General features: G+C 39.4%; 1 protein-coding gene across 7 annotated transcripts in view; it reads right to left on the bottom strand.

The window, feature by feature from the left end:
- The window catches only part of LMLN (leishmanolysin like peptidase), a 104,791-nt gene that overhangs the window by 29,266 nt on the left and 47,965 nt on the right, over positions 1-27,560 (bottom strand). For 5 of the 7 annotated variants that reach the window (XM_063622188.1, XM_063622187.1, XM_063622192.1 and 2 more), the window contains exons 10-15: positions 26,862-26,969; positions 23,731-23,807; positions 19,985-20,095; positions 8,759-8,891; positions 3,697-3,856; positions 501-631 (exon numbers count right to left, since the gene is read on the bottom strand). In XM_063622188.1, coding sequence (XP_063478258.1) covers positions 501-631; positions 3,697-3,856; positions 8,759-8,891; positions 19,985-20,095; positions 23,731-23,807; positions 26,862-26,969 — 720 coding nt within the window. The remainder of the gene's footprint in view (positions 1-500; positions 632-3,696; positions 3,857-8,758; positions 8,892-19,984; positions 20,096-23,730; positions 23,808-26,861; positions 26,970-27,560) is intronic. The other 2 variants (XM_063622189.1, XM_063622190.1) reach the window with 1 other exon arrangement.

The following is a 27,560-nucleotide window of genomic DNA, read 5'->3' as shown; positions in this document are numbered from 1 at the left end:
TTTTCTTTTTTTTTTAGAGACAGGGTCTCGCTTTGTTGCCTAGGATGGTCTCGAATCCTGGGCTCAAGTGATCCTCCTGGCTCAGCCTCCCAAAGTGCTGGGATTATAGGCGTGAGCCACCACGTCCAGCCTGATTTACTAATTCTTATAAGCTATGCGGTCCTCAGACCTTTTGAAATAAAATTGTACGTGTTTTCCATTACAAAGTAATATTTGCTCAAGAACAAAATTACATATTTACCATTACTTCCTCAGAATATATGCCCAGAAGTAACATTACAGCAATTATATATATATTTTTAAGAGGCAATTTTTCTAAAGAAATGACAATATTTTCATAAAACAAGCATCCAAACTAATATTTACATAAACAAGATAAATTAAAGTATTGATCAGTAAATTAATGACATAAAATATGAAAATATAATTTAAAATATAAAACCATAAAAGAGAGAAAATCACACAATATTTGGCATAGCTAGTAACAAACATAAGCTTACCTGATAGCATCCGCTCCCCCAGTCTGGGTAACTCAGCTTCCTCTCACACTTCTCCATAACAAATGCTGATTTCTGAATCAGACAAACGGAATGAGGTCCATACTTCTCAGCGCCATAGTTCTTAAAAATTTCTGAGGCAAAGAAGAAAAGCCTCCTTAAAAATTAACTTTTGGCTCAAAGAACAAGAAACTGAAGCATCCCATTTTTATGATTAAAAGTTGCTTTAAAAATCAAACATGTTTCATGGATGGAAATTTTAAATTTAAAAAATTAGGATAGGCCGGGCGTGGTGGCTCACGCCTGTAATCCCAGCACTTTGGGAGGCCAAGGCAGGAGGATCACAAGGTCAGAAGAGGGAGGCCATCCTGACTAACACGGTGAAACCCCGTCTCTACTAAAAATACAACAAAATTAGCTGGCCGTGGTGGAGGGCGCCTGTAGTCCCAGCTACTCGGGAGGCTGAGGCAGGAGAATGGCGTGAACCCGGGAGGCGGAGCTTGCAGTGAGCCATGATCGCGCCACTGCACTCCAGCCTGGGCGACAGAGCGAGACTCTGTCTCAAAAAAAAATAATAATTAGGATAGACAGGATTCCAAATTCACACTAGGTTCTTAATAAAGGAATTAATGGGAGAAAATTACTGCATCAGACACAAGGGAATAAAACCGGGCCCAACGTTTTCTAGGTTAAATATATAGAAGAACTAGCACTAAGAATCCTTAGATCACTAAATACCAAGATAAAATCATCTTCCCTGGTGGTCTAAATGGGAGGCACCTCCAAATTACTCATGATAGGGTGAGGCCAAGTGCTTTATATAATGCAGACTTTTGGGGGGTGTTGCAACTTTTGAAAACTTTCTTATATCTTCAACTTGTGTCACCTCCTGGAAGTCCATAAATATTAGGCTGGTGCAGAAGTAATTGCGGTTTTCGCATTACTTTAATGGCAAAACCACAATTACTCTTCCACCAACCTAGTAAGATGCTGACCTAATCTCACATTAAGCACGAACCTGCAGAGGACGGGTGGAATGAAAGGCCTCTAATGGACAAACGGACAAAGCTCTTAAACCCGAGCAATAATTTGCTCTCTTTAGACCCTTTACAATAAGTTTTATTTGGGGAAGTAGAGAGTTCAATGAGCTCATTTTAAAATATTATAAAGATAAGTGTTTTATGTCAGTTTTGACAAATCTTAATTATATAAGCTAAAAAATGCAAATTAGAATAAAACAGAATTCTTTACTTCTTTTGAGTATCAGAGTCTTTGAAAACTACAGTGAAGAGTGTCTAAAATGGGGTTCAGGGCTGGACGTGGTGGCTCAAGCCTGTAATTTCAACACTTTGGGAGGCCACGGAGGGAGGACTGCTTGAGGCCAGGAGTTTGAGGCCAGTCTGGGTAACATAGCAAGCCTCATCTCTACAAAAAATTTTAAAAATTAGTCAGGTGTGGAGGTGCATGCCTGTAGTCCTGGCTCTAGGGAGTCTGAGGCAGGAGAATCACTTAAGCCCAGGAGTTACAGGTTACAGTGAGCTATGATGGTGCCACTGCACTCCAACTTGGGTGACAGAGTGAGACCTTGTCTCTAAAAAATAATAATAATAATAACAAAACAGAATTCAGCAAACTGCAACCCTCAGGCCAAATCCTGGCACATTCATTCATGTACCTATTGTCTGTAACTGCTTTCAGACTGTCAGCAGAGTTGAATAGCTGAATCAGAAAGCTAGAGACTTTATGACCCACAAAGCCCCAAATATTTATAATTTCCCCTGTTACAAAAAAAGATTGCCAGCTCCAGCTCTAAAACAATAACATGTGATAGTGTATCTTTGGCAAATCTATAACTGACAGATCTGTGCATTTCTTTTGCTTTAATACGGAACTGCTGAGTGGTTCTAAGTTGTTAGGATATTTATTTATCTATTTATTATTTTTATGTGAGATGGGGTCTCACTGTGTTGCCCAGGCTGGAGTGCAGTGGCATGGTCTCGACTCACTGCAACCTCCGCCTCTTGGGCTGCTCAAGCAATCCTCTGGCCTCATCCTCCTCCATAGCTGGGACCACAGGTGTGCACCATCGCACCTGGCTAATTTTTTGTATTTTTGATACAGACAGGGTTTCACTATGTTGCTCAGCTGGCCTCAAACTCCTGAGCTCGAGCAGTTCACCTGCCTCGGCCTCCCAAAGTGCTGCGATTACAGGCGTGAGCCACTGCGCCTGGCCAGGACATTTATTAAACAGATGAATGATGGGGAAAAATGACTGCAGGAATCCAGTTACATCTGCCGAGTTTAAGAGTAAAAGGTAAGAATACAAAAATTTAGAATTTAAATGCCTTAGTCTGTAATAAAGTATGGAATGGGGGTGGGGGTTTGGAGACTAGGTTAAAACTTCTGATGAACAGAGAGAAAAACTACTTACTGCTCTTTCTTACATCAGATGTGAGAACATTTCTATTTACAAAGGTAATTAATATGAGCTGTAACTATTATTGCAGAATACCCAATTGCCATACTGTTTATTCCTTTGATATCTTGTTCATTTATATGTATTAAGAAGAAACAAATAATATGCTAATATATCTTACTGGCCATGAGACGAGAACATTGTTTTGATATCTGAAGAGTGACGTGTTGCTTCTAACTTACATAAAATGCACATTCCCCATGAGAGGAGAAAGCAGCTTATCTGAGGTATTTTAATAAAAAGAGGCTGGCATTGGAGGATCTTGCACTGACACAAATTAACTATATCACTTAGTATCTATCCGCCTATCTGGGAAATACAGTAATACCTTCCTTATGTTTCTCATAATGTTTTCAGAAGAATAAAATGGTAAGAATGAAAGTGCTTTGCAAATGGAAAGTGCCATGCAGCTAGAAGGTATGACTAAAATATAGTGTGTGTGCGTGCATACGCTAATAATCGCTTCGATGGGTCAGGCACAGTTGTAAGCACTTACTACATTAATTCATTTAATTCTCACAACTCTATAAGTATTGCCTCCATTGTACAGATGAAGAAACAGGCAGAGAAAAGTTAAGTCACTTCTTACATATGGATAGCAGCTGAACTATAAAGCAAATTCAGACAGTCCTGCTCTAGGGTCTGTGCCCTTAACCACGATTCTATACTGCTAATATATAATTTTAATATGTATATAATACTTCATTTCACTAGCTGACTAACCTGGTTGATTTTCCAATATTCTACAATCTGAGCTGCGCTGATATTCACCACTTAAATGCCAACTGAATTCCTGACTGAAAGGGCAATAGTCAGCAATTTCCACGGAGCCACCATAATAAGGCAAATCTTCTGCAGGTATTCCACTGAGTTCATCAAAGTACTGCAGAAAAAATATTGGAAAGACAAGAAAGTAAGAAACATTCTGTATAAAATTGAGGAAGTGCACAGGTAATTTCTTGCAACCCTCTAATGCCATATAACACAAGATACTAATGTACTTTTCTTCATCAACGGCACCAAGTAAAGAACACAGTAATAAACCAATAGAGGAGTAGTTTAAGGTTGCTATAGTTTTACAAATAAGCAAGGTAAGTAAATGAGTCTTAAGTTATATATTACAATGTTAAATTAGACTAATGTTTTAATAGAATGAAATAGTTTTAATTACACTGAGCAAAAAGAAGTTTTAAGAGTTGACAAAACACAGAACTAATGCATAAAGTTACATTTTAAATATATTTTTCAAGAGTTTTTAGGAGGCAGTTTATACGTTGTTTTGACAAACTTGAAAAAAATTAAAATCTGAGAAAATAAACGAGATCATATATATAAAATACTTTGAATACCAAAGGTACAAGGTACCAGATAAATTTTATTGTTCCTTTCTTTTTTAAATTAATTTTATGGCCGGGCATGGTGGATCACGCCTGTAATCCCAGCACTTTGGGAGGCCGAGACGGGAGGATCACCTAAGGTCAGGAGTTCAAGACCAGCCTGGCAAACATATAGTGAAACCCCATCTCTACTAAAAAAAAAAAAAAATTAGCTGGGCGTGGTGGCGCACACCTGTAGTCCCAGCTACTTGAGAAGCTGCGGCAGGAGAATAGTTTGAACCTGGGAGGCAGAGGTTGAAGTGAGTCGAGATTGCACCACTGCACTCCAGCCTGGTGACACAGCAAGACTCCATCTCCAAAAATAAATAAATAAATAAGTAAAAATAATTTTATGTGTTTTCACACCCCTGGATGCACCAGATAAATTTTTAAAGATGTCACATTTTCCACCAACTTACTGAGTTATATCACTATTCCTATGAATATATTTGCTGTTTTATGGTATCTGAAGTATTCAGTGAGCTCATAAATATGTGTAGCAGCTTTATTTTAAATTAGCTTCTGAGACATCATTTCTGACAAAAGGTTCCTTTGTAAATGGCAGGTAAAGTTGAGGCTTTTTAAAGATAGCTTTGGCAACAAGAAACTTAAAGGTTTTCTTGTAGGATTTTAATGGGTTTAGGTCTAACATTTAAGTCTTTAATCCATCTTGAATTAATTTTTGTATAAGGTGTAAGGAAGGAATCCAGTTTCAGCTTTCTACATATGGCTAGCCAGTTTTCCCAGCACCATTTATTAAATAGGGAATCCTTTCCCCATTTCTTGTTTTTGTCAGGTTTGTCAAAGATCAGATAGTTGTAGATATGCGGCATCATTTCTGAGGGCTCTGTTCTGTTCCATTGATCTATGTCTCTGTTGTGGTACCAGTACCATGCTATTTTGGTTACTGTAGCCTTGTAGTATAGTTTGAAGTCAGGTAGCATGATGCCTCCAGCTTTGTTCTTTTGGCTTAGGATTGACTTGGCGATGCGGGCTCTTTTTTGGTTCCATATGAACTTTAAAGTAGTTTTTTCCAATTCTGTGAAGAAAGTCATTGGTAGCTTGATGGGGATGGCATTGAATCTATAAATTACCTTGGGCAGTATGGCCATTTTCACAATATTTATTCTTCCAACCCATGAGCATGGAATGTTCTTCCATTTGTTTGTATCTTCTTTTATTTCATTGAGCAGTGGTTTGTAGTTCTCCTTGAAGAGGTCCTTCATATTCCTTGTAAGTTGGATTCCTAGGTATTTTATTCTCTTTGAAGCAATTGTGAATGGGAGTTCACTCATGATTTCGCTCTCTGTTTGTCTGTGATTGGTGTACAAGAATGCTTGTGATTTTTGTACATTGATACCATTCAGGACATAGGCGTGGGCAAGGACTTCATGTCTAAAACACCAAAAGCAATGGCAACAAAAGCCAAAATTGACAAATGGGATCTAATTAAACTAAAGAGCTTCTGCACAGCAAAAGAAACTACCATCAGAGTGAACAGGCAACCTACAGAATGGGAGAAAATTTTTGCAACCTACTCATCTGACAAAGGGCTAATATCCAGAATCTACAATGAACTCAAAAACAAATTTACAAGAAAAAAACAAACAACCCCATCAAAAAGTGGGCAAACGACATGAACAGACACTTCTCAAAAGAAGACATTTATGCAGCCAAAAAACACATGAAGAAATGCTCATCATCACTGGCCATCAGAGAAATGCAAATCAAAACCACAGTGAGATACCATCTCACACCAGTTAGAATGGCCATCATTAAAAAGTCAGGAAACAACAGGTGCTGGAGAGGATGTGGAGAAATAGGAACACTTTTACACTGTTGGTGGGACTGTAAACTAGTTCAACCATTGTGGAAGACAGTGTGGCGATTCCTCAGGGATCTAGAACTAGAAATACCATTTGACCCAGCCATCCCATTACTGGGTATATACCCAAAGGACTATAAATCATGCTGCTATAAAGACACATGCACACGTATGTTTATTGCGGCACTATTCACAGTAGCAAAGACTTGGAACCAACCCAAATGTCCAACAACAATAGACTGGATTAAGCTTCTGCACAGCAAAAGAAACTACCATCAGAGTGAACAGGCAACCTACAGAATGGGAGAAAATTTTTGCAACCTACTCATCTGACAAAGGGCTAATATCCAGAATCTACAATGAACTCAAACAAATTTACAAGAAAAAAACAAACAACCCCATCAAAAAGTGGGCAAAGGACATGAACAGACACTTCTCAAAAGAAGACATTTATGCAGCCAAAAAACACATGAAGAAATGCTCATCATCACTGGCCATCAGAGAAATGCAAATCAAAACCACAGTGAGATAACATCTCACACCAGTTAGAATGGCCATCATTAAAAAATCAGGAAACAACAGGTGCTGGAGAGGATGTGGAGAAATAGGAACACTTTTACACTGTTGGTGGGACTGTAAACTAGTTCAACCATTGTGGAAGTCAGTGTGGCGATTCCTCAGGGATCTAGAACTAGAAATACCATTTGACCCAGCCATCCCATTACTGGGTATATACCCAAAGGACTATAAATCATGCTGCTATAAAGACACATGCACACGTATGTTTATTGCGGCACTATTCACAGTAGCAAAGACTTGGAACCAACCCAAATGTCCAACAACGATAGACTGGATTAAGAAAATGTGGCACATATACACCATGGAATACTATGCAGCCATAAAAAAGGATGAGTTCATGTCCTTTGTAGGGACATGGATGAAACTGGAAAACATCATTCTCAGTAAACTATCGTAAGGACAAAAAACCAAACACCGCATGTTCTCACTCATAGGTGGGAATTGAACAATGAGAACTCACGGACACAGGAAGGGGAACATCACACTCCGGGGACTGTTGTGGGGTTGGGGGAGGGGGGAGGGACAGCATTAGGAGATACACCTAATGCTAAATGACGAGTTAATGGGTGCAGGAAATCAACATGGCACATGGATACATATGTAACAAACCTGCACATTGTGCACATGTACCCTAAAACCTAAAGTATAATAAAAAAATAATAATAATAAAAAAAAGAAAATGTGGCACATATACACCATGGAATACTATGCAGCCATAAAAAAGGATGAGTTCATGTCCTTTGTACGGACATGGATGAAACTGGAAAACATCATTCTCAGTAAACTATCGTAAGGACAAAAAACCAAACACCACATGTTCTCACTCATAGGTGGGAATTGAACAATGAGAACTCATGGACACAGGAAGGGGAACATCACAGTCCGGGGACTGTTGTGGGGTGGGGGGACAGGGGAGGGACAGCATTAGGAGATATACCTAATGCTAAATGACGAGTTAATGGGTGCAGGAAATCAACATGGCACATGGATACATATGTAACAAACCTGCACATTGTGCACATGTACCCTAAAACCTAAAGTATAATAATAAAAAATTAAAAAATAAAAAAAGAGAAACTTACAGGTTATGGCCGGGCATGGTGGCTCACGCCTGTAATCCCAACACTTTGGGAGGCCGAGGCGGGTGGATCACATGAGGTCAGGAGTTTGAGACCAGCCTGGCCAACATGGTGAAGCCCTGTCTCTATTAGAAATACAAAAAGTAGCCAGACATGTTGGCTCACACCTGTAATCTCAGCGTTTTGGGTGGCTGAGGCAGATGGATCACTTGAGGCCAGGAGTTCGAGACCAGCTTGGGCAACATGGCAAAACCCCATCTCTACTAAAAATATGAAAATTAGCCAGGCATGGTGGCTCGCAGCTGTAAACCCGGCTACTCGGGAGGCTGAGGCACAAGAATCGCTTGAACCTGGGAAGGGGAGGCTGCAGTGAGCTGAGATCGCACCACTGACTCCAGCCTGGGCGATACAGTGAGACTCTGTCTCGAAAAAAAAGATAAAAGATAAAAGATAAAAAGAAACATAAAGGTTAAATCAGAGATCCAGACAAGATATGTGGCGCCATTTCCTCAATCTTTCAGATCCCAGGAATCAAATCTTTTCCAAAGCAGGGTTTCCGAGTCTTCTAATTAACTGGATTAGAGTACTTAAGTTATTTTCTTTAAAGATTTTTTTTTCTGTGTAAATTAGAGGAATTTAAATAGCAAGGCTTTGGAAACAATTAGAAAACATAAACAGGTAAAAACACACCAAATATTCAAATTCTTCTTGCCATTATTATAAGACACTACTAGATTTTAACTAAGTGCTATCAATTAGGACATTAGTTATAAAGAAATGGAAACATTATTCCATTTTTTTCTAACTTACAGAAAACAAACAAGGCCTTATAAATTAAGAAACTTAAGAGAATCTACTCTTTTAGTTAAAATGGAGACTACTTTTGAAAAGCTGATTCCTGAAACTGTGCCCCAGGCCCGTTTTACCTGGTATTCCTGTGGTAAAGGCTTAGGGAACTTCTGCAAATTACACACGGCAACTGCTCTCTGGTCCTGTCTGCAAGTTAACTGCAGTGGGTTACTTCTGAGCGTGTCACAGTAAGGGCTCAGCACCTGCCTCCTGCAAACAGAGAAGTACCGTGGTATCAGATTGCAAAGAAAATACCGCAAGTCCATTATGCAGCCAACAAATGGAATTCCAGATCCTGGCCTAAAAATACAAACCTTCATAATTAACAAATGGGATTCTCGGACAGAGATGGAGGCAAGGTCCCCTCTGCCCTGCAGCTACAAAGAGTGGAATTTTCTCTATTCAATAATCTGACAGTTTGTTTAATTGACCACCTTCACCAGACAATCTGATTTTCCTGTGCAAAATTAAGATTGTTCCATTAAATGTAATCTTGAAAGTATAATTTGAAAAAAGAGCATGTAAATTATCAAAAGATATCAGAATCTGTTGCACTGTCTTGCAAAAATAACCTTCAAACAAACCTGTAATTCTTAGCAGTCATCAAATTGACAAGTGACAATATAAAAATTATATTAATATCACAATAGCAACTTTATAAATAAAATCTCAGTATTCCTAAATAATAGAAACCCTATTAATGCCGGTCTACCAAACTGTAATAGAATCACTGACAATTTTCCTCTTCTTCCACATATTTCTTAAGGAAAAAAAAGCCTGTATTAAATATTTCTTATTTTAAGGAAAATTGATGACTTGTCTTATTTAAATGAACATGGTGTATCAGCATACATCTTTAGGGAGTTACAGCTTCCTAAGATGAAACATGTAAAATACTTACCACAGTCTTCAGCAAATTGGAAGCAGCACAGCGTAATAGGAAAGCAAAGGTTTTGAAGTCATCACACAGGTCTGGGTTCAAACACCAGCACCAGCCGCACTTCTGTGGAATTTACTTAACTTTCCTGAGCTTCAACCACAAAGCACTCAGTGCCTGGCACATGCAGGCTACTCAATAAATGTAATTTCTGCTGTTTATACCATTTTCATAAAATCTTCATATAAGGCAATATTTTAACTTCCCATGATAAAGCTTCCAATGAATATGGAAGTTCATATTCCAATAGTTCTTAATCAGTTACTTTCTTGATATCATGAAAGTCATTTCTGTTTTTTGTCTAAAACCAAAAGGCATATTATATTTACTTTAAATTCTATAAAATGAGTTTTGGCTAAATGAATAAAGAGGAAAAAAGATGTTAAAAGTTAGTGATTTTAAACATTCCGAAGTTAGAGCTGTCTAAGATTTGTGGCTTACAAATTCCAGAGAAGCACTGTCAAGAGAGTGGGAAAAGGTGTATATCTGTGCTGCCCAATATGGTAGCCACTAATCATGTATGTCACTTGAAAGGTGACTAGTTAACTGAGGAACTTATTTATTTATTTATTTTGAGACGGAGTCTTGCTCTGTTGCCAGGCTGGAGTGCAGTGGTGCGATCTCGGCTCACTGCAAGCTCCACCTCCCGGGTTCAAGCAATTCTCCTGCCTCAGCCTCCCAAGTAGCCGGGACTACAGGTACATGCCACTACACCCAGCTAATTTTTGTATTTTTAATAGAGACGGGGTTTCACCATGTTGGCCAGGATGGTCTCAATCTCTGGACCTCGTGATCTGCCTGCCTCTGCCTCCCAAAGTGCTGGGATTACAGTCATGGGCCACCATGCCCGGCCCTGAAGAACTAAATTTTAAATGGTATTTAACTTTAACTAATTTAAATACAAGTTTAGCTACATGTGGCTAATGGTATCATATTAGACAGTATAGCTCTAGAGCCAATATTAACACCAAATGAGCTAGGCAGAGGAGTTGGGTGATTTATCAGTTTTAGTTGCTTCGAACACAGAAAGAACCTTATTTTAAGTAGGTGTAGATTCAAATGATTCAAAGAAGTATGGCTCTGCCTATGCTCACTCAACCAATCCCTTCTCACCCTGGTTTCCCAACAATGGAGAAGAGTCAACTGACGAAGCCCAGAAGGTAAGCGTCAGCTCCTGTGCTCGAGAACGGCCACACCGGCATCTCTAACATGCATGCAGGCGGACTGGGTCTGTGGTGTCAGAAGATGGCTTCTATCCTGTAAATGATTCTGAACTTCAATGCCTCACAAGTGGGACATCGGAATGATTGTGACAGGGGTCAGCAAACTCAACTCTTGGGTCAAATCCTGACCACAACCTGTTTTTTTTTTCTGGTCGATTTTCTGTTTTTGAGACAGGGTCTCGTTGCCCAGGCTGGACTGCGTGGCACAACCATAGCTCACTGCAGCCTTGATCTTCTGGGGTCAAGCAATCCTCCCACCTCAGCCTCCCAAGCAAGTGGGACTACAAGCATGTGCCACCATGCTCATTTACTTTCTGTAGAGATGGGGAGATGACAGGAGCATGGCCATGCCCATTTGTTTTGCCTCTTGCTGTATAGAAGTAGAGGTAAGTAGTTGTGACAGAGATTTTAATAACCCTCAAAACCTAAAATATTTACTATTTGGACTTCAAAAAAAAAACCTTGCTCAAAGTGGCTTATGAATGAAAGGAAAGGAGAGAATTCAGGGGACCCACAGTTTTAGTTTTTAAGAATAAAGAAGTAGAAGTCCCTTCTGTTTCTGGTCTTAGGCGATGCGATAATAGGGACCAAAAGGGGAATAAACAGAGTTGCAACTGTTAACAGAAAAGTGAACAAACAAAAACCTCCCTAAGCTCTTGCAGCTGCAGTGTGAGTTACATACTTCCCTTGACACACTGGAACAGTGGTTCCCAAACACCATTGCACATAAAATCACTTGGGAATTTATTAAAACAAACTCACATAATGCTAGTGCTTGGCTCTTAGCACAGTCATGATTTAATTAGTAACCGGGGTATGGAGAGTTTTTCAAGTTCTCTAGATGATTTTCATAAGCAGCAAAATTTGAGAACTGCTAACTGGCAGGCCAAGCTGTAGGGCGGGGGTAACAAGCTGGGGACACCCAGAGTGGCTGCGGGTGCTTCCGGCTACTGCCTATTATCTTCACATTAGGGTTACAACTCAGAGGTCAGACTCCTTAGTAGAAACTACAAGTGATTTAAATTGCTTTATGACCTAACCTAGGTAAGAAAAGATGAGAATAGTATTTTCTTTTCTTTTTTTTTTTTTGCAACAGGGTCTTGCTGTCACCCACACTGGAGTGCAGTGGCATGATCACAGCTCACCACAGCTGTGACCTCCTGGGCTCAAGGGATCCTCTCACCACAGTCCCCAAGTAGCTGGGACTACAGGGCCAGGCCACCATGCCAGGCTAATTTTTTTACTTTGTAGAGATGGGGTCATGTTGCCCAGTCTGGTCTCAAACTCCTGGGCTCAAGCGATCTTCCCTCTTCCCAAAGTGCTGGGAATACAGGCGTGAGCCACCACACCACACCCAGCCCACCAGGGGAAATTTTTTTCAAATATAAAAATAGAAATATAAGTACCACTTCTAATTCCTGGAAGATGGACTACATATGCTTTTCTCTATTCCTCCTTCTAAGTACAACAAAAAACCCAGACACTGTAAATTAAAGAAACAAAGAAAGACTCTGAAGGGTGGAGAGAAGTCAGACTAGTTGGTAGAGAGAAGTCAGAGGGTTATGTGGAGAGAGGAGACTAGTTATGTGGAGAGAGGAGACTAGTTATGTGGAGAGAGGAGACTAGTTATGTGGAGAGAGTTATGTGGAGCGAGGAGACTAGTTATGTGGAGAGAGGAGACTAGTTATGTGGAGAGAGTTATGTGGAGCGAGGAGACTAGTTATGTGGAGAGAGGAGACTAGTTATGTGGAGAGAGGAGACTAGTTATGTGGACAGAGTTATGTGGAGCAAGGAGACTAGTTATGTGGAGAGAGGAGACTAGTTATGTGGAGAGAGGAGACTAGTTATGTGGAGAGAGTTATGTGGAGAGGGTACAGAGAAGTCAGACTAGATAGGGGACTCTGAAGGGTGGAGGGAAGTCAGACTAGTTAGGGGACTCTGAAGGATACAGAGAAGTCAGACTAGTTATGGGACTCTGAAGGATACCGAGAAGTCAGACTAGTTAGGGGACTCTGAAGGGTGGAGAGAAGTCAGACTAGTTAAGGGACTCTGAAGGGTGGAGAGAAGTCAGACTAGTTAGGGGACTCTGAAGGGTGGAGAGAAGTCAGACTAGTTAAGGGACTCTGAAGGGTGGAGAGAAGTCAGACTAGTTAGGGGACTCTGAAGGGTGGAGAGAAGTCAGACTAGCTAGGGGACTCTGAAGGGTGGAGAGAAGTAGGACTAGTTAGGGGACTCTGAAGGGTGGAGAGAAGTCGGACTAGTTAAGGGACTCTGAAGGGTGGAGAGAAGTCAGACTAGTTAGGGGACTCTGAAGGGTGGAGAGAAGTAGGACTAGTTAGGGGACTCTGAAGGGTGGAGAGAAGTCGGACTAGTTAAGGGACTCTGAAGGGTGGAGAGAAGTCGGACTAGTTAGGGGACTCTGAAGGGTGGAGAGAAGTCGGACTAGTTTGGGGACTCTGAAGGGTGGAGAGAAGTCGGACTAGTTAGGGGACTCTGAAGGGTGGAGAGAAGTCGGACTAGTTAGGGGACTCTGAAGGGTGGAGAGAAGTCGGACTAGTTAGGGGACTCTGAAGGGTGGAGAGAAGTCGGACTACTTAGGGGACTCTGAAGGGTGGAGAGAAGTCGGACTAGTTTGGGGACTCTGAAGGGTGGAGAGAAGTCAGACTAGTTAGGGGACTCTGAAGGGTGGAGAGAAGTCAGACTAGTTAGGGGACTCTGAAGGATACCAAGAAGTCAGACTAGTTAGGGGACTGAAGGATACAGAGAAGTCAGACTAGTTAGGGGACTCTGAAGGGTGGAGAGAAGTCAGACTAGTTAGGGGACTCTGAAGGGTGGAGAGAAGTCAGACTAGTTAGGGGACTGAAGGATACAGAGAAGTCAGACTAGTTAGGGGACTCTGAAGGGTGGAGAGAAGTCAGACTAGTTAGGGGACTCTGAAGGGTGGAGAGAAGTCGGACTAGTTTGGGAACTCTGAAGGGTGGAGAGAAGTTGGACTAGTTAGGGGACTCTGAAGGGTAGAGAGAAGTCGGACTAGTTAGGGGACTCTGAAGGGTGGAGAGAAGTCGGACTAGTTAGGGACTTCAGGACTCAAAGACTGATATGGTGGTGAATTCTCTCAACAACTGATAGACCAACTAGGCAGGAAATCAGCAAGGATATAGAAGGACTTAACATCATCCACCAACAGGATGTAATTCACATTTATACAACACTCCACCCAGCGTCAGAATGTACATTCTTTTCAAGTGCCCATGAAACGTATATCAAGATTGGCTGGGCACGGTGGCTCACGCCTGTAATCCCAACACTTTGGGAAGCCAAGGCGGGCGGATCAGCTGAGGTCAGGAGTTCAAGACCAGCCTGGTCAACAGGATGAAACCCCATCTCCACTAAAAATAAAAAAATTAGCCAGGCATGGTGGTGGGCACCTGTAGTCCCAGCTACTTGGAAGGCTGAGGCAGGAGAAGAGCTTGAACTTGGCACCAGAGGCTGCAGTGAGCCAAGATCGCACCACTATACTCCAGCCTGGATGGCAGAGTGAAACTCCATCTCAAAAAAATTTAAAAAATAAAAAAAAATACATCAAGATAAGACCATATCTTGGGCCATAAAACAAACCTGAACAAATTTAAAAGAACTCAAATCATACAGCATATATTCTCCAACTACAATTCAACAACAAAAAATGACAGAAAAATTTCCAAATATTTGTATAATAAACAACACACTTCTAAATAATCCATGGGTCAAAGAAGAATCTCAAAGAAAAATTTTTAAAAATACATTGAACTGAATGAAAATAAAAATATATAACATATTAAAATTCGTGAGACAAAGCTAAAGAAATGCTGAGAGTAAAATTTATAGCAACAAATAGCTACATTAGAAACAGGAAATATCTCAAATCAATAATCTCAAAAATCAAGATTAAGAAGAGAAAAATAGGCCAGGCACAGTGGCTCACGGGAGGCCAAGGTGGGCCGACTGCTAGAGCCCAGGAGTTTAAGACTAGCCTAAGCAATACAGTGAAACCCTGTCTCTACAAAAATACAAAAATTTAGCTGGGTGTGGTGGTGTGTGCCTGTAGTCCCAGCTACTCGAAAGGCTAAGGAGAAAGGTTCGCTTGAGCCCAAGAGGTCAAGGCTGCAGGGAGCCTCATGATCGCACCCACTGCACTCAAACCTGGGCAAAAGAGATCTTGTCTTTAAAAATAAAACAAAACAAAGAAAGCTAGGCATGGTGACTTACACCTATAATCCCAGCACTTTGGGAGGCCAAGGCATGCAGATCACTTGAGGTCAGGAGTTCAAGACCAGCCTGGCCGACATGGTGAAATCCCTACTAAAAAATACAAAATTAGTGGGGTGTGGTGGTGTGCACCTGTAGTCCCAGCTACTTGGGAGGCTGAGGCAGGAGAATTGTTTGAACCTGGGAGGCGGAGGCTGCAGTGAGCCAAGACTGTGCCACTGCACTCCAGCCTGGGCGACAGAGTGAGACTCCATCTCAAAAAATAATCATCATAATAATTAAATAAATAAACCAAAAACAAGCAGTGGGAAGGATATAGCAGAAATCAATGAATTTGAAAACAAAAAAAATAGAAGACATCAACAATACAAAAAGCTGGTTCTTCAGGATCAGTAAAATTGGCAAACATCTAGAAAAAGATAAAGAGAACATACAAAATTACCAATATCAGGACTGAAAAGAGATATCCCAACAGACCCCATAGGATGGACAGCCCATCCTCCATGATGAGATTATTTCACAGTGTATGCCTATATCAAAATATCTCCTTTACCCCATAAATATATACACCTAGTATGTACCAACAAAAATTACAAATTAAAACAGACCCTACAGATGTCAAAAGGATAACAAGGGAATACTACAAAAAACCCTATACATATAAATTTGAAAACTTAGACAAAATGGACCAATTCCTCAAAAAACATGTTACCACAATTCATGCACTATGAAACAGATGATAAGAATAGCCCTGTAACCATTAAAGAAATTTAATTCACAATAATTCACAATTCTAAGACTTCAAATCTCCAGGCCCAGATGTTTCACTGGAGAATTCTACCAAACACTTAGAGAAGAATTAACATCAATTTTATACAGTCTCTTCCAGAAAAATAGAAGAGGAGGAAACACTTCCTAGTTCGTTTTATAAAGCTAGTACTACTCTGACACAAAAACTAGACAAAGACGGTACAAAAAAGAACTTTTTTCTTTTCAAAGAAAATGATCAGAGATAGAAGAATTACAAAATGATCAAGGAATCAGTACTCTATGAAAATATAACAATCCTAAACATGGGTGCACCTAACTATAAAGTGTCAAAATACATAAGCCAAAATGGATAGAAGTGAAGATGAAATAGATGAATCCATTATTATCACTGCAGACTTGAATATCTGTTTCTCAGAAATGGACAGATGCAGCAGGCAGAAAATCAGTAAGGACATAGCTGAGCCGAACAGCACCACTAACAAACTGGATATAGCTGACTCTACAGACTACTTCAACCAAAAACAGCAGACAACGTATTTTTTTCAAGCTTACAAGGTGCATTCACCAAGACAGACCACATTCTGGGCCATGAAACACACCTTAACAAATGTAAAAGAGAACTCATACCATGTTCTGCTCTAAGATTACAACAATGGAATTAAACTAGAAATCTGTAACAGAAAGACAGCTGGAACATCTCAAAATAGCTGGAAATTAAACAAAGCACTTTTTTTTTTTTTTTTTTCCTGGGACAGAGTCTCGCTCTGTAGCCCAGGCTGGAGATCTCTGCTCACTGCAAGCTCCGCCTCCCGGGTTCACGCCATTCTCCTGCCTCAGCCTCCCGAGTAGCTGGGACTACAGGCGCCCGCCACCACGCCCAGCTAATTTTTTGTGTGTTTTTAATAGAGACGGGCTTTCACCATGTTAGCCAGGATGGTCTCGATCTCCTGACCTCGTGATCCGCCCACCTCGGCCTCCCAAAGTGCTGGGATTAAAGGCTTGAGCCACCACGCCCGGCCAACAAAGCACTTTTAAATAATACAGTGGTCAAAGAAGAAATCTCAAGAGAAAGTTAAAAATATTTTGAACTTGAAGTGACACAAGAGTTTTGAATTAAAAGAAAGAGAAAAATATTTTGAACTGAATCAAAATAAAAATAAAGCATGATAAACACCTCATCATATACTGGGATTTATTACTTCAGAGTATTATATAAATCATTTTTTTATTTATGTAGAGATGGGGTCTCACTCTGCTGCCCAGGATGGAGTGCAGTGGTGCAGTCATAGCTCACTGCAGCCTTGAGCTTCTGGGCTCAATGATCCTCCTGCTTCAGCCTCCTGAGTAGCTGGGACTACAGGCATGTGCCACCACGCCCACCTCATTTTTGTATTTTGTTGTAGAGATGGGCTTCCATCATGTTGTCCAGGCTAGTCTTGAACTCCTGGGCTCAAGCAATCAGCCTGCCTCCGCCTCCCAAAGTGCTAGGATTACAAGTGTGAGCCACCATGTCTGGTCATAAATAATAATTTAAATCAAGCCAATATTATGACAGGGGAGCCCATTATTTGCTCATTTAGTAATAATTATTATGTATTTCATAAATTTTCTTCTTCTTACTATTTTTTTAAAATCTCTCTTACTGGAAGGATATACCTGTTTTTCAAAATGTGTCAGATTTGAAAAAGATCAAGTTTAACTGCATAATATAATTGTTCTGAGAGCCATACTGATTAATTACAGGTAAGATAATTGGGGAAAAAAGAGAAAACTCCAGATCTATATTCATCACAAATATAAAAACAGAAATCCACAACAAAATAAAAGTACATAGAATTCAGCAACATACAGAAATAATTATAAGCCATGACCAAGTGGGGTTTACTCCAGGAATGCAAGGGTGATTTAATATTCGAAAATCAACCAATGAAATCCACCATATTAACAGGCAAAAAAAATCACTTGATTATGCATATCAACTAAAGTAGAAAAAGCACTTGACAGAAGGCAATATCCATTCATGATTAAAGCTCTCAGAAACACAAGAATAGAGAGCTACTTTCTCAACTTGATAAAGAACATGTATAAAAAATCTTCAGCTAACATTATATTTAATAATGAAAGACTGAATGTTTTCTCCCATGTTTATGGATTGGAAAACTCAACACAGTAAAAATGTCAATTCTCCTCAAACTGACACACAGGGTTAATGCAGCTCCTAGCAAAATCCTTGCAAGTTTTTTGGCAGATACAGACAAGATTATTGTAAAATGTAGATGGAAATGCAAAGGAACCAAAACAGCCAGAACAATTTTAAAATAAAGTGGAAAGAATCAGTCTACCCAATTTCAAGACTTATTAAATAATTACAGTAATTAAGGACTGTGTGTTATTGGTGGAGGCATAGACACATGGATCACTGGAACAGAATAGAAAACGCAGAAACAGAAACAGATCACCACAAATACACGCAATTGATTGTTTCTGCCAAAGGCACAAAAGCAATTCCATGAAGGAAAGATAGCCTTTTCAACAACTGGTGCTAAAGCAATTGCCTATCTGTACACAAAGAAACAAACTTTGATCTAAGCCTCCCACCTTATACAAAACTTAACCCAAATGAATCATGGACTTAAAACTTACTCTATACATATATATCTGTATAGATGATATATAGATGTCAAACTTACTCTGTACGATATATATCTGTATAGATGATATATAGATAGATGTCAAACTTACTCTGTATGATATATATCTGTATAGATGATATATAGGTGTCAAACTTACTATGTATGATATGTATCTGTATAGATGATATATAGATGTCAAACTTACTATGTATGATATGTATCTATATAGATGATATATAGATAGATGTCAAACTTACTCTGTATGATATGTATCTGTATAGATGATATATAGATGTCAAACTTACTATGTATGATATATATCTGTATAGATGATATATAGATAGATGTCAAACTTACTCTGTATGATATGTATCTATATAGATGATATATAGATAGATGTCAAACTTACTCTGTATATCTGTATAGATGATATATAGATGTCAAACTTACTCTGTATGATATATATCTGTATAGATGATATATAGATGTCAAACTTACTATGTATGATGCATATCTGTATAGATGATATATAGATAGATGTCAAACTTACTCTGTATGATATATATCTGTATAGATGATATATAGATAGATGTCAAACTTACTCTGTATATCTGTATAGATGATATATAGATGTTAAACTTACTCTGTATGATATCTGTATAGATGATATATAGATAGATGTTAAACTTACTCTGTATGATATATATCTGTAGATGATATATAGATGTTAAACTTACTCTGTATGATATATATCTGTATAGATGATATATAGATACATATCAAACCTACTCTGTATGATATATATCTGTATAGATGATATATAGATAGATGTCAAACTTACTCTGTATGATATATATCTGTATAGATGATATATAGATAGATGTCAAACTTACTCTGTATGATATATATCTGTATAGATGATATATAGATAGATGTTAAACTTACTCTGTATGATGCATATCTGTATAGATGATATATAGATAGATGTTAAACTTACTCTGTATGATATGTATCTGTAAAGATGATATATAGATAGATGTCAAACCTACTCTGTATTTTTTAAAAGCTTGCTAGGTGATTATGATAATGCATCTGGATTTGGAAACCCCTATTCAAAAGTGCTTTTTTGTGATATTGAATCAATATTTGCATCTATATTTACAGGTGCATTCTCTGAAGAAAACAACACAAATGACAGAAGAAACAAAAGGTGTGTAAAATATATATATTTATGAGTTATAATAAGCTGAAAAGAAATGTCCATGGCTCTGGGCCCCTCACTGTGGATCCCTTTAGTATATGATTAAAAACTACTTACAGCTACTTCTTACAATATTACTACCAACCATCTATAGATGGCTTTCTATATATCTTAAAATTGAACTGCTCAGACTACATTTTGAAAATAGTTAGCATTTTAGGCTTAGGATAAAGAATAAAATCAGAAAGGAACTGTGTAATCAATGACACTGTGAGGAAATGCATTCTTACTTTTGTCTCTGCTGATCAATCCAGAATTTACAGCTCTTCCTGACAAAGTCACAGCCCATTCCTCGGCCCCAGTCTAACTTCTCAGCCATGCTGTAATTTGCTTTATACCAGCTGTGGAATAATTCAAACAAAGCAATTTTTATTGCTGTCCTTTTAAAAACAACTCTAGCATAACAATTGAGAACCTCAACAATGAGCACATTAGGACCTTAAGAGAGATTTTGGAGGCCAGAGGCCATCACCGTAAGTGATCATTCACAATGTTCTTGCCGCACAGGGACTGCTACACAAACCAGGCTTATGATGGAGGTATTAAATACTTTTGTACTTTTACATAAGTGTAAAATTTCTATTGTAATTTTCACTTTATTTTATTTTGAGACAGGGTCCTGCTCTGTCACCCAGGCTGGAATGCAGTGGCAAGATCCCAGCTCAATGCAAGCTCTCCCTCACAGGTTCAAGTGATTCTCCTTCCTCAGCCCCCCAAGTAGCTGGGACTACAGGCGTGCGCCACCATGTCTGGCTAATTTTTGCATTTTTAGTAGAGATGGGGTTTCACCATGTTTGCCACACTGGTCTCGAACTCCTGACCTCAGGTGATCCACTCGCCTTGGCCTCCCAAAGTGCTGGGATTACAGGTGTGAGCCACTGTGCCCAGCCTATGTCCAATACTTTTTAAATGTCCAAGCTGGGCGCGGTGACTCACACTTGTAACCCCAGCGCTCTGGGAGGCTGAGGCGGTTGGATCATTTGAGGTTGGGAGTTCGAGACCAGCCTGGCCAACATGGTGAGACCCTGTCTCTACTAAAAATACAAAAAGTTAGCCAGATGTGCGGTGGTGTGTACTTAGTCTCAGCTACCTGGGAGGCTGAGATGGCAGGATCACCTCAGCCCAGGATCATGCCACTGCACTCCAGCCTGGGAAATAGAGTGAGACCTTGTCTCAAGAAAAAAAAAAAAGTTCTAATAAGAGAAAAAAGAAAGCACTGATTGAGTTTCCAGACAAATTTAATTGAGGGCAATCAATTTGTTTTAGTTTTTATTTATTTTTAGAGACAAGATTAGCTTGCAAAAGTTATAAAATTATACGAAATCGTCTCTTACCTGTGTGTATTATATTTTGTTCCTTTAGCATTATCAAAACAGTAAATAAAAACATAGGCTTAGGGCTGGGCACAGTGGCTCACACCTGAAATCCCAGTACTTAGTGAGGCCAAGGTGGGTGGATCGCTTTAGCTCAGGAGTTTGAGACCAGCCTGGGCAATGTGGCGAAACCCCATCTCTATAATAAAAAAATGTAATAAAAAAAATATTGAAAAAAATAGGCTCGAAAGTTGGGGAGATAAGAATTATCCCCTCCACTTGTACCACCTTACTGCAAAATCAAACAAATGTGTAATGTAGCATCTTCCAAAACTTGTCTCCTGTCAAAGAACAAAACTCTCACTCAGAGAGAAACTGAAGGAGCCGCAGTGCTCCAATGCCAAAATGCCTGCAACTTCTGCAACTACAATGTGAGTTACGCTACTAGCTAAGTTGGTATCGCAGCAAGGTCAAACTGTCCAGATAGTGACAGGTGCCCCTAATGTTGTGCACTAGCAATTATTTTAGCAGTGCTCAGGTTCAGAAGCCCTTAGCCCTGTGAATAAAATGTGGAGTAAGTAGACTCCTTTGTGAAGGTACATGTCGATGAGCGCAGAATATCGTATCGACGCTGTTATTCCATCCCCAGGTGGGCACTCCAGCTACACATCATGAGACCTTCCTGATAACCATTTCTTTGCAGCTCTTTCTGTATTCGCAGTCAACAGTTATTAAGCATTTGTCACATGGTAGGCACTTTGTTAAATGAAGGCTACAGTAGTGAATAAATAAACAGAACCTGCTCTCATGAAGATCATAATCTAGTAGGGAAGACAGATATTAAAACAAAACATTTAAAGTGTGATGAGTATTCCAAAGGAGAAGTATATGATGCTAACAGGAACATAGTAACAGAAAAACCTAAGTTAGTCTGAAGAATTCGGAAAGGTTTTTCTGAGGAAGCAACTTTAGCTCAACTCAGAAGGATGAGCACTAGTGAGGGAGTAGGGGGGGATTAGAAACAGAGGGTTTCTGAGTATTAGTGAGTTGTGAAGTCAACTTAGTGGATCTTGATTAACATTTCTTTCTCTCTCTTTAAAAACTCAATACAATAAAGGACTGCACTGTAGGTGATAAGGGTAAGTATTGTTTCGTGAGGCTTTAGCTCGGGTTTTTATATGATGCTCATACTTAGTTGGCACTCACAATGTGCCAAGCGCTGCACTAAGAGCTTTACAGATATTAACTCATTTAAGTCTCATAAAACTCAATGAGATACGCTGGGCATGGTGGCTCACGCCTGTAATCCCAGCACTTTGGGAGGCCGAGGTGGGCGGATCACCTGACATCAGGAGTTCCAGACCAGCCTGGCCAACATGGCAAAACCCTATCTATACTAAAAATACAAAAATTAGCCGGGTGTGGTGATGCACACCTGTAGTCTCAGCTACTCAGGAGGCTGAGGCAGGAGAATCGCTTGACCCTGAGAGGTGGAGGTTGCAGTGAGCCAAGATCACACCACTGCACTCCAGCCTGGGTGACAGAGCAAGACTCCGTCTCAAAAAAAAAAAAAAAAAAAAAAGAATAACCTCTATGTGTTTAAATCCTTTTACCTCTTTGACCTCTCAACAGTGAAGGTAGTGCCAATAATTTTCATGGTTTAAATATCACCTCTACCATTAATTTTCAAATTTGATTCAATTTTCTCATTTTCTCTCAGGCTGTCTTAGAAAGAGTAAGAGGTAACAATGCTTCTACTAAAGCAGCTTTAATGTTTTTTATATGTAGGGGTTGTATAAAAGATTTCATTTAAAAACAGTATTTCTGCCAGGCGTGGTGGCTCATGCCTGTAATCCCAGCACTTTGGGAGGCCAAGGCGGGAGGCTTGCTTGAGCCCAGGAGTTTGGGACCAGCCTGGGCAATAGAGTGAGACCTTGTCTCTACTTAAAAAAATAAACAAAACAGTATTTCATCTGTCTCCCATCTGAAAGTTCCACTGTTTATAAAAACAATTTAAAAATTGTTTAGTCTTTCCTTCGTAATTTAAAAATTGGTTTAGTCTTTCCTTCATAATTTAAAAATTGTTTAGTCTTTTCCTTCATACTGGCTCAGCCTCTGCTTATTCGAAAATAAATCCTATCAGGGATTTGTCCTAATTATTACTATGTCTCGGGGCCTCAAACATTCATTGAGGCCAAGTGAGGTGGCTCAGGCCTGTAATCCCAGCACTTTGGGAGGCCAAGGTGGGTGGATCATTTGAGCCCAGAAGTTTGTGAACAACGTGGGCAACATGACAAAACTCCGTCTCTATTAAAAATACAAAAAATTAGCCAGGCATGGTGGCACGTGCCTGTAGTCCCAGCTACTCAGGAAGCTGAGGTGGGAGGATTGCTTGCGCCCGGGAAGTCCGGGATTAGTGAGTCCAGATTGCCACTGCACTCCAGCCTGCGCAACAGGAGTGAGATCCTATTTTAAAACAAACAACAAAAGTATTTATTGAATGAATGAATGGAGTTGGTATGAATAATGGACAGCTAACTGTACAAGATTCAAATAAGTATATTTTGCTTCAGCATAAAATGTCAGCATTTTCTTGAGCTATGAGCTCAGTATTGATTTCATTTTAATAAACAATTCATATCCTCTTGTCACAGCTGTCTTACCCGGTGTCCTCCATTAATGCCAGAGTGATTCGAGAGAGTACTCGATTCTGAGTGTGAGAACCAGTCATCGCTTCATTCTGAAAATCACCAACAGAGTTTAATTAGACTAGATTCTCTGCAACTCCTAATACTTTCTGTAATTCCTCTGATATATATATATTTAAAATGTTTCAACTGTGAGAGGCTGACAAGACATTCACTTAAAAGTGGTGAAATACATCAACCTTTAAGATGACTAGACTGAACCTTGAAGTGAAATCTATTTTCTACCCTAAGTGCTTCCATTGTGTTCGATTCCCTTGGAATGGCAGGCAGCTGGCATTTAGAACTCTGTGATGAATGAAGATAAATCTATATGGAAACAGAAATACTACAGAAATATTATACTCTCCAGGTAAAGCAAAGTGGGTGACTGAGGCAAATGCACAGATAATTTGGGGCCAGGGAGAACAGCTGTCTGAATTACACTGAAAATGTTTTCATCACCTTCAACTCTGTGATCACAGAAACGTGCTAACGTGCAAAACAACTGGGACCGAATCATGGGGTAAAAGGACTTCCTTGAAAGGTCTAAAATATCATCATGCTCTACCATCTACCCAATATTTTAATTCATATCATACAATTCCTATCAGGAGGTCACCTGATGATGAGGACTTCACTGCCTCTTACAGAGCTTATTTCATCTTTGGACAGTTCTGAGTGTTCTTTAAATCTTTCCACCGAACACCAGATGGCCATCTCAAGTACTGTGATACCATGCTTAAAAAAAAAATAGTTCAAGGACACAAATTGATTTGAGAGAAGTTAATGAAATTACTACTGTCAGCGCTTCTGCTGAAAAGCACAAACATTTTCATTTCTGGCCAATCTACAGTTTTCTAAAGGGAGTCACTTGAGAAAATTTCTTAAGGAAAAGAAACCACACTTCCCATGGGAGGAATAAATGTACGTGTCTTCCATAAGTTTCCATCATTGCTACTTTGTGGTCACCTAGACAAGAACAGTAATCACAAGCATTAATTTCATTCTTTCCATAATTTTATTAACTTTAGGCATGATGTATATAAGCTGCAACTATCTATTTAAGCAGATCTCTAAAAATAAAAAGATACCGGTTTCTATTTGGGACATATCTTTCTAAGCCAGGCTGGTCCTCCCATCTGTCTACTGTGGTCTTGTGCTCTGGTACTTGAGCTGCATGGGAGGAGAGAGACACAGATGACAGCCCTTCCACTGCTATGTGGAGCCCAAGAGGAATGCCTGGCTCTGCTGTGCTGGCACGCTGTGTGTTCCTTCTAATATCCTTCTCGAAGGGAATCTTTTCCCAACATGGCTTGATTAGGTCCTGTGAGTTTGACTGCTTAGTTGAATCTAAAAACACCAACTGAAACCCCATCCTGGGTATCACAGATATAAATAAGTTGCTCATTACATTTTCTAAAATACAAAATTTAAACCATGAACTGTGTTCATTAACACAGAACGGTTATGCTACATTCATATAGAAAAAATGAGTAGATCCAAGTATACAGTTTACTCTGTGAAAGCGTGTTTCTGCCATGTGAATGAGCTCATGTGGAATTTGTAAATAAGGGAATGGTATCAGTATAACAACGAATCACGTTGGTTCATTGATTTTTCCCTGCATGTGACTATTTTGTGATGAGGCCTAAACACCAAGTATACTAAGACAGCCAAACACAGCAATACAAAAATGCTGTACTGTGTACACTGTGCTGCTCGGTGTAGCCAGCGGCTCTGCGTGCAAGTGTTTACTGTATGGTTCTCACAAGTCTATGCACATTTTACCCCTGTCCTCAATACTCAGATTTACAATCCCCTATCCAGCTACCATGGGTTATTATTACTGCTGATGTTGAAGGTAAAGAAATGCTAGAGTAGCCAGGCGTGGTGGTGCACGCCCGTAACCACACACTTCGGGAGGCTGAGGCGGGTGAATTGCTTGAGTCCATGAGTTTGAGGTCATCCTGGGCAACATGGTGAAACCCATCTCTACTGAAAGTACAAAAAGAAAATTAGCTGGGTGTGGTGGCACATGCCTGTATTCCTAGCTACTCAGTAGGCTGAGGTGGGAGAAGCATTTGAGCCCAGGAGGTTGAGGCTGCAGTGAACTGAAATCATGCCACTGTACTCTAGCCTGACCAAGTGGAGTGAGACAGAAAGAAAGAAAAGAAAAGAAAGAAAGGAAAAAGAAAAGGAAAAGGAAAAAGGAAAAAGAAAAGTAAAAGGAAAGGAAAAGGAAAAAGAAAAGGAAGGAAGGAAGAAGGAAGGAAGGAAGGAAGGAAGGAAGGAAGGAAGGAAGGAAGGAAGGAAGGAAAAAGAAAGAGAAAGAAAGAAAGAAAGAAAGAAAGAAAGAAAGAAAGAAAGAAAGAAAGAAAAGAAAAGAAAAGAAAAGAAAAGAAAAGAAAAAAAGAAAGAAAGAACAAACAGACTAGAGTAGGCTGGGTGCAGTGGTATGTGCCTGTGGTCCCAGGTACTTGGGAGGCTGAGGCAGGAGGACTGCTTGAGCCCAAAAGAGTTTGAGGCTGCAGTGTGCTATGATCATGCGTGTGAATAGCTACAGCACTCCAGCCTGGATGACACAGTGAGGCCCTGTCTCTAAGAAATATAAAAATGTTAATAAAAGAAATACTAGAGTAGATACAGGACTTCATTTATTGAAAATCTGATGTCTTTTTTAAACTGAGCTCATAGTTCTACATGACTTATTTGTTTCTGTTAGTGATCTGTTTACTTGTTTTTCCCACAAGTCTTGTTATCTTTACTGTCCAATTTTGAAGAAAAAGGTTTTTCAGGGAAGCATACATTGCATTATAGCAGAAGCACCTACAATGCCTTGGAAAAAGTGAAAAAAGTTGCATAAATATGTGAACCCATGAAAAAATAGACAATTCTGCATGTGTTTGCACACACATACATATATAACATTTATGAAAGTATGCACAAAAAACATAAGGAGTGATTGTATCTGGAAAGTGCATCTGGAGAGCTGAAAGGGTAAAGGGACCTAAACATTTTTCAGTTTATAACCTGCTGGAATAACTTTTACCATAATTACGAATTATTTTCATTAAACAAAGTCTAGGAAAATTTAAAAACAAACTGACCTCTAATAACCTTTTCTCCCAATGGTTCAGCTCAGTGCCCATACCACCTTGATTTTCAAGTTCCATTCCCTCCAGAACTGGACAATCAAAATGTTTTCGTGCTTCCTCCTAAACCAGAAAAAAAATCAGAAACAAATATGGTACAAAAGTACCGTAAGATAATGGCAAACTTTTCATCACATGAATATAATAAGTTAACATTAGAGAATTACTTCGTTGAGAAACGAGAATTTCTTTTTAAAATATGGTTTTTAATATAATTACATATTTTAATGCAGTCACACTCTTCTTTGCTAGGAAATTACTACTTCTCTTAGTATCTTTTCTTCTCTGAAGATTTTCACTTTTGTACCGTATAGCTAAAAAATGTTATAGACTAGGATGATTGACAGTTGTAACTCATGTCAATAACAATTTAAAATTTTTTTATTTTATTTTAAATTGACAAGTTATAACCGTATATATTTATTGTGTACAGTGATGTTATGATTTACGAATACAATGTGAAATAATTACATCGAGCTAATATAGCCATCATTTCAAATACTCATTTTTTGTGAGAACATTTTAAATTCACTCTCAGTAATTTAAATCTGTGCAATACACTGTTATTGACCATATTCACCACGCTGTGCAATAGATCTCAAAAAAAAAGAAAAAAAAGTGTTACTCCTGCCTGTGATTTTGTACCCTTTGGCC

Source organism: Symphalangus syndactylus, chromosome 17 (assembly GCF_028878055.3).
Source record: "Symphalangus syndactylus isolate Jambi chromosome 17, NHGRI_mSymSyn1-v2.1_pri, whole genome shotgun sequence".
In the NCBI taxonomy this organism is placed as follows: Eukaryota; Metazoa; Chordata; class Mammalia; order Primates; family Hylobatidae; genus Symphalangus; species Symphalangus syndactylus.
The sequence above is the reverse complement of the archived record's forward strand: the minus strand, read 5'-3'. Positions and strand labels throughout refer to the sequence as shown.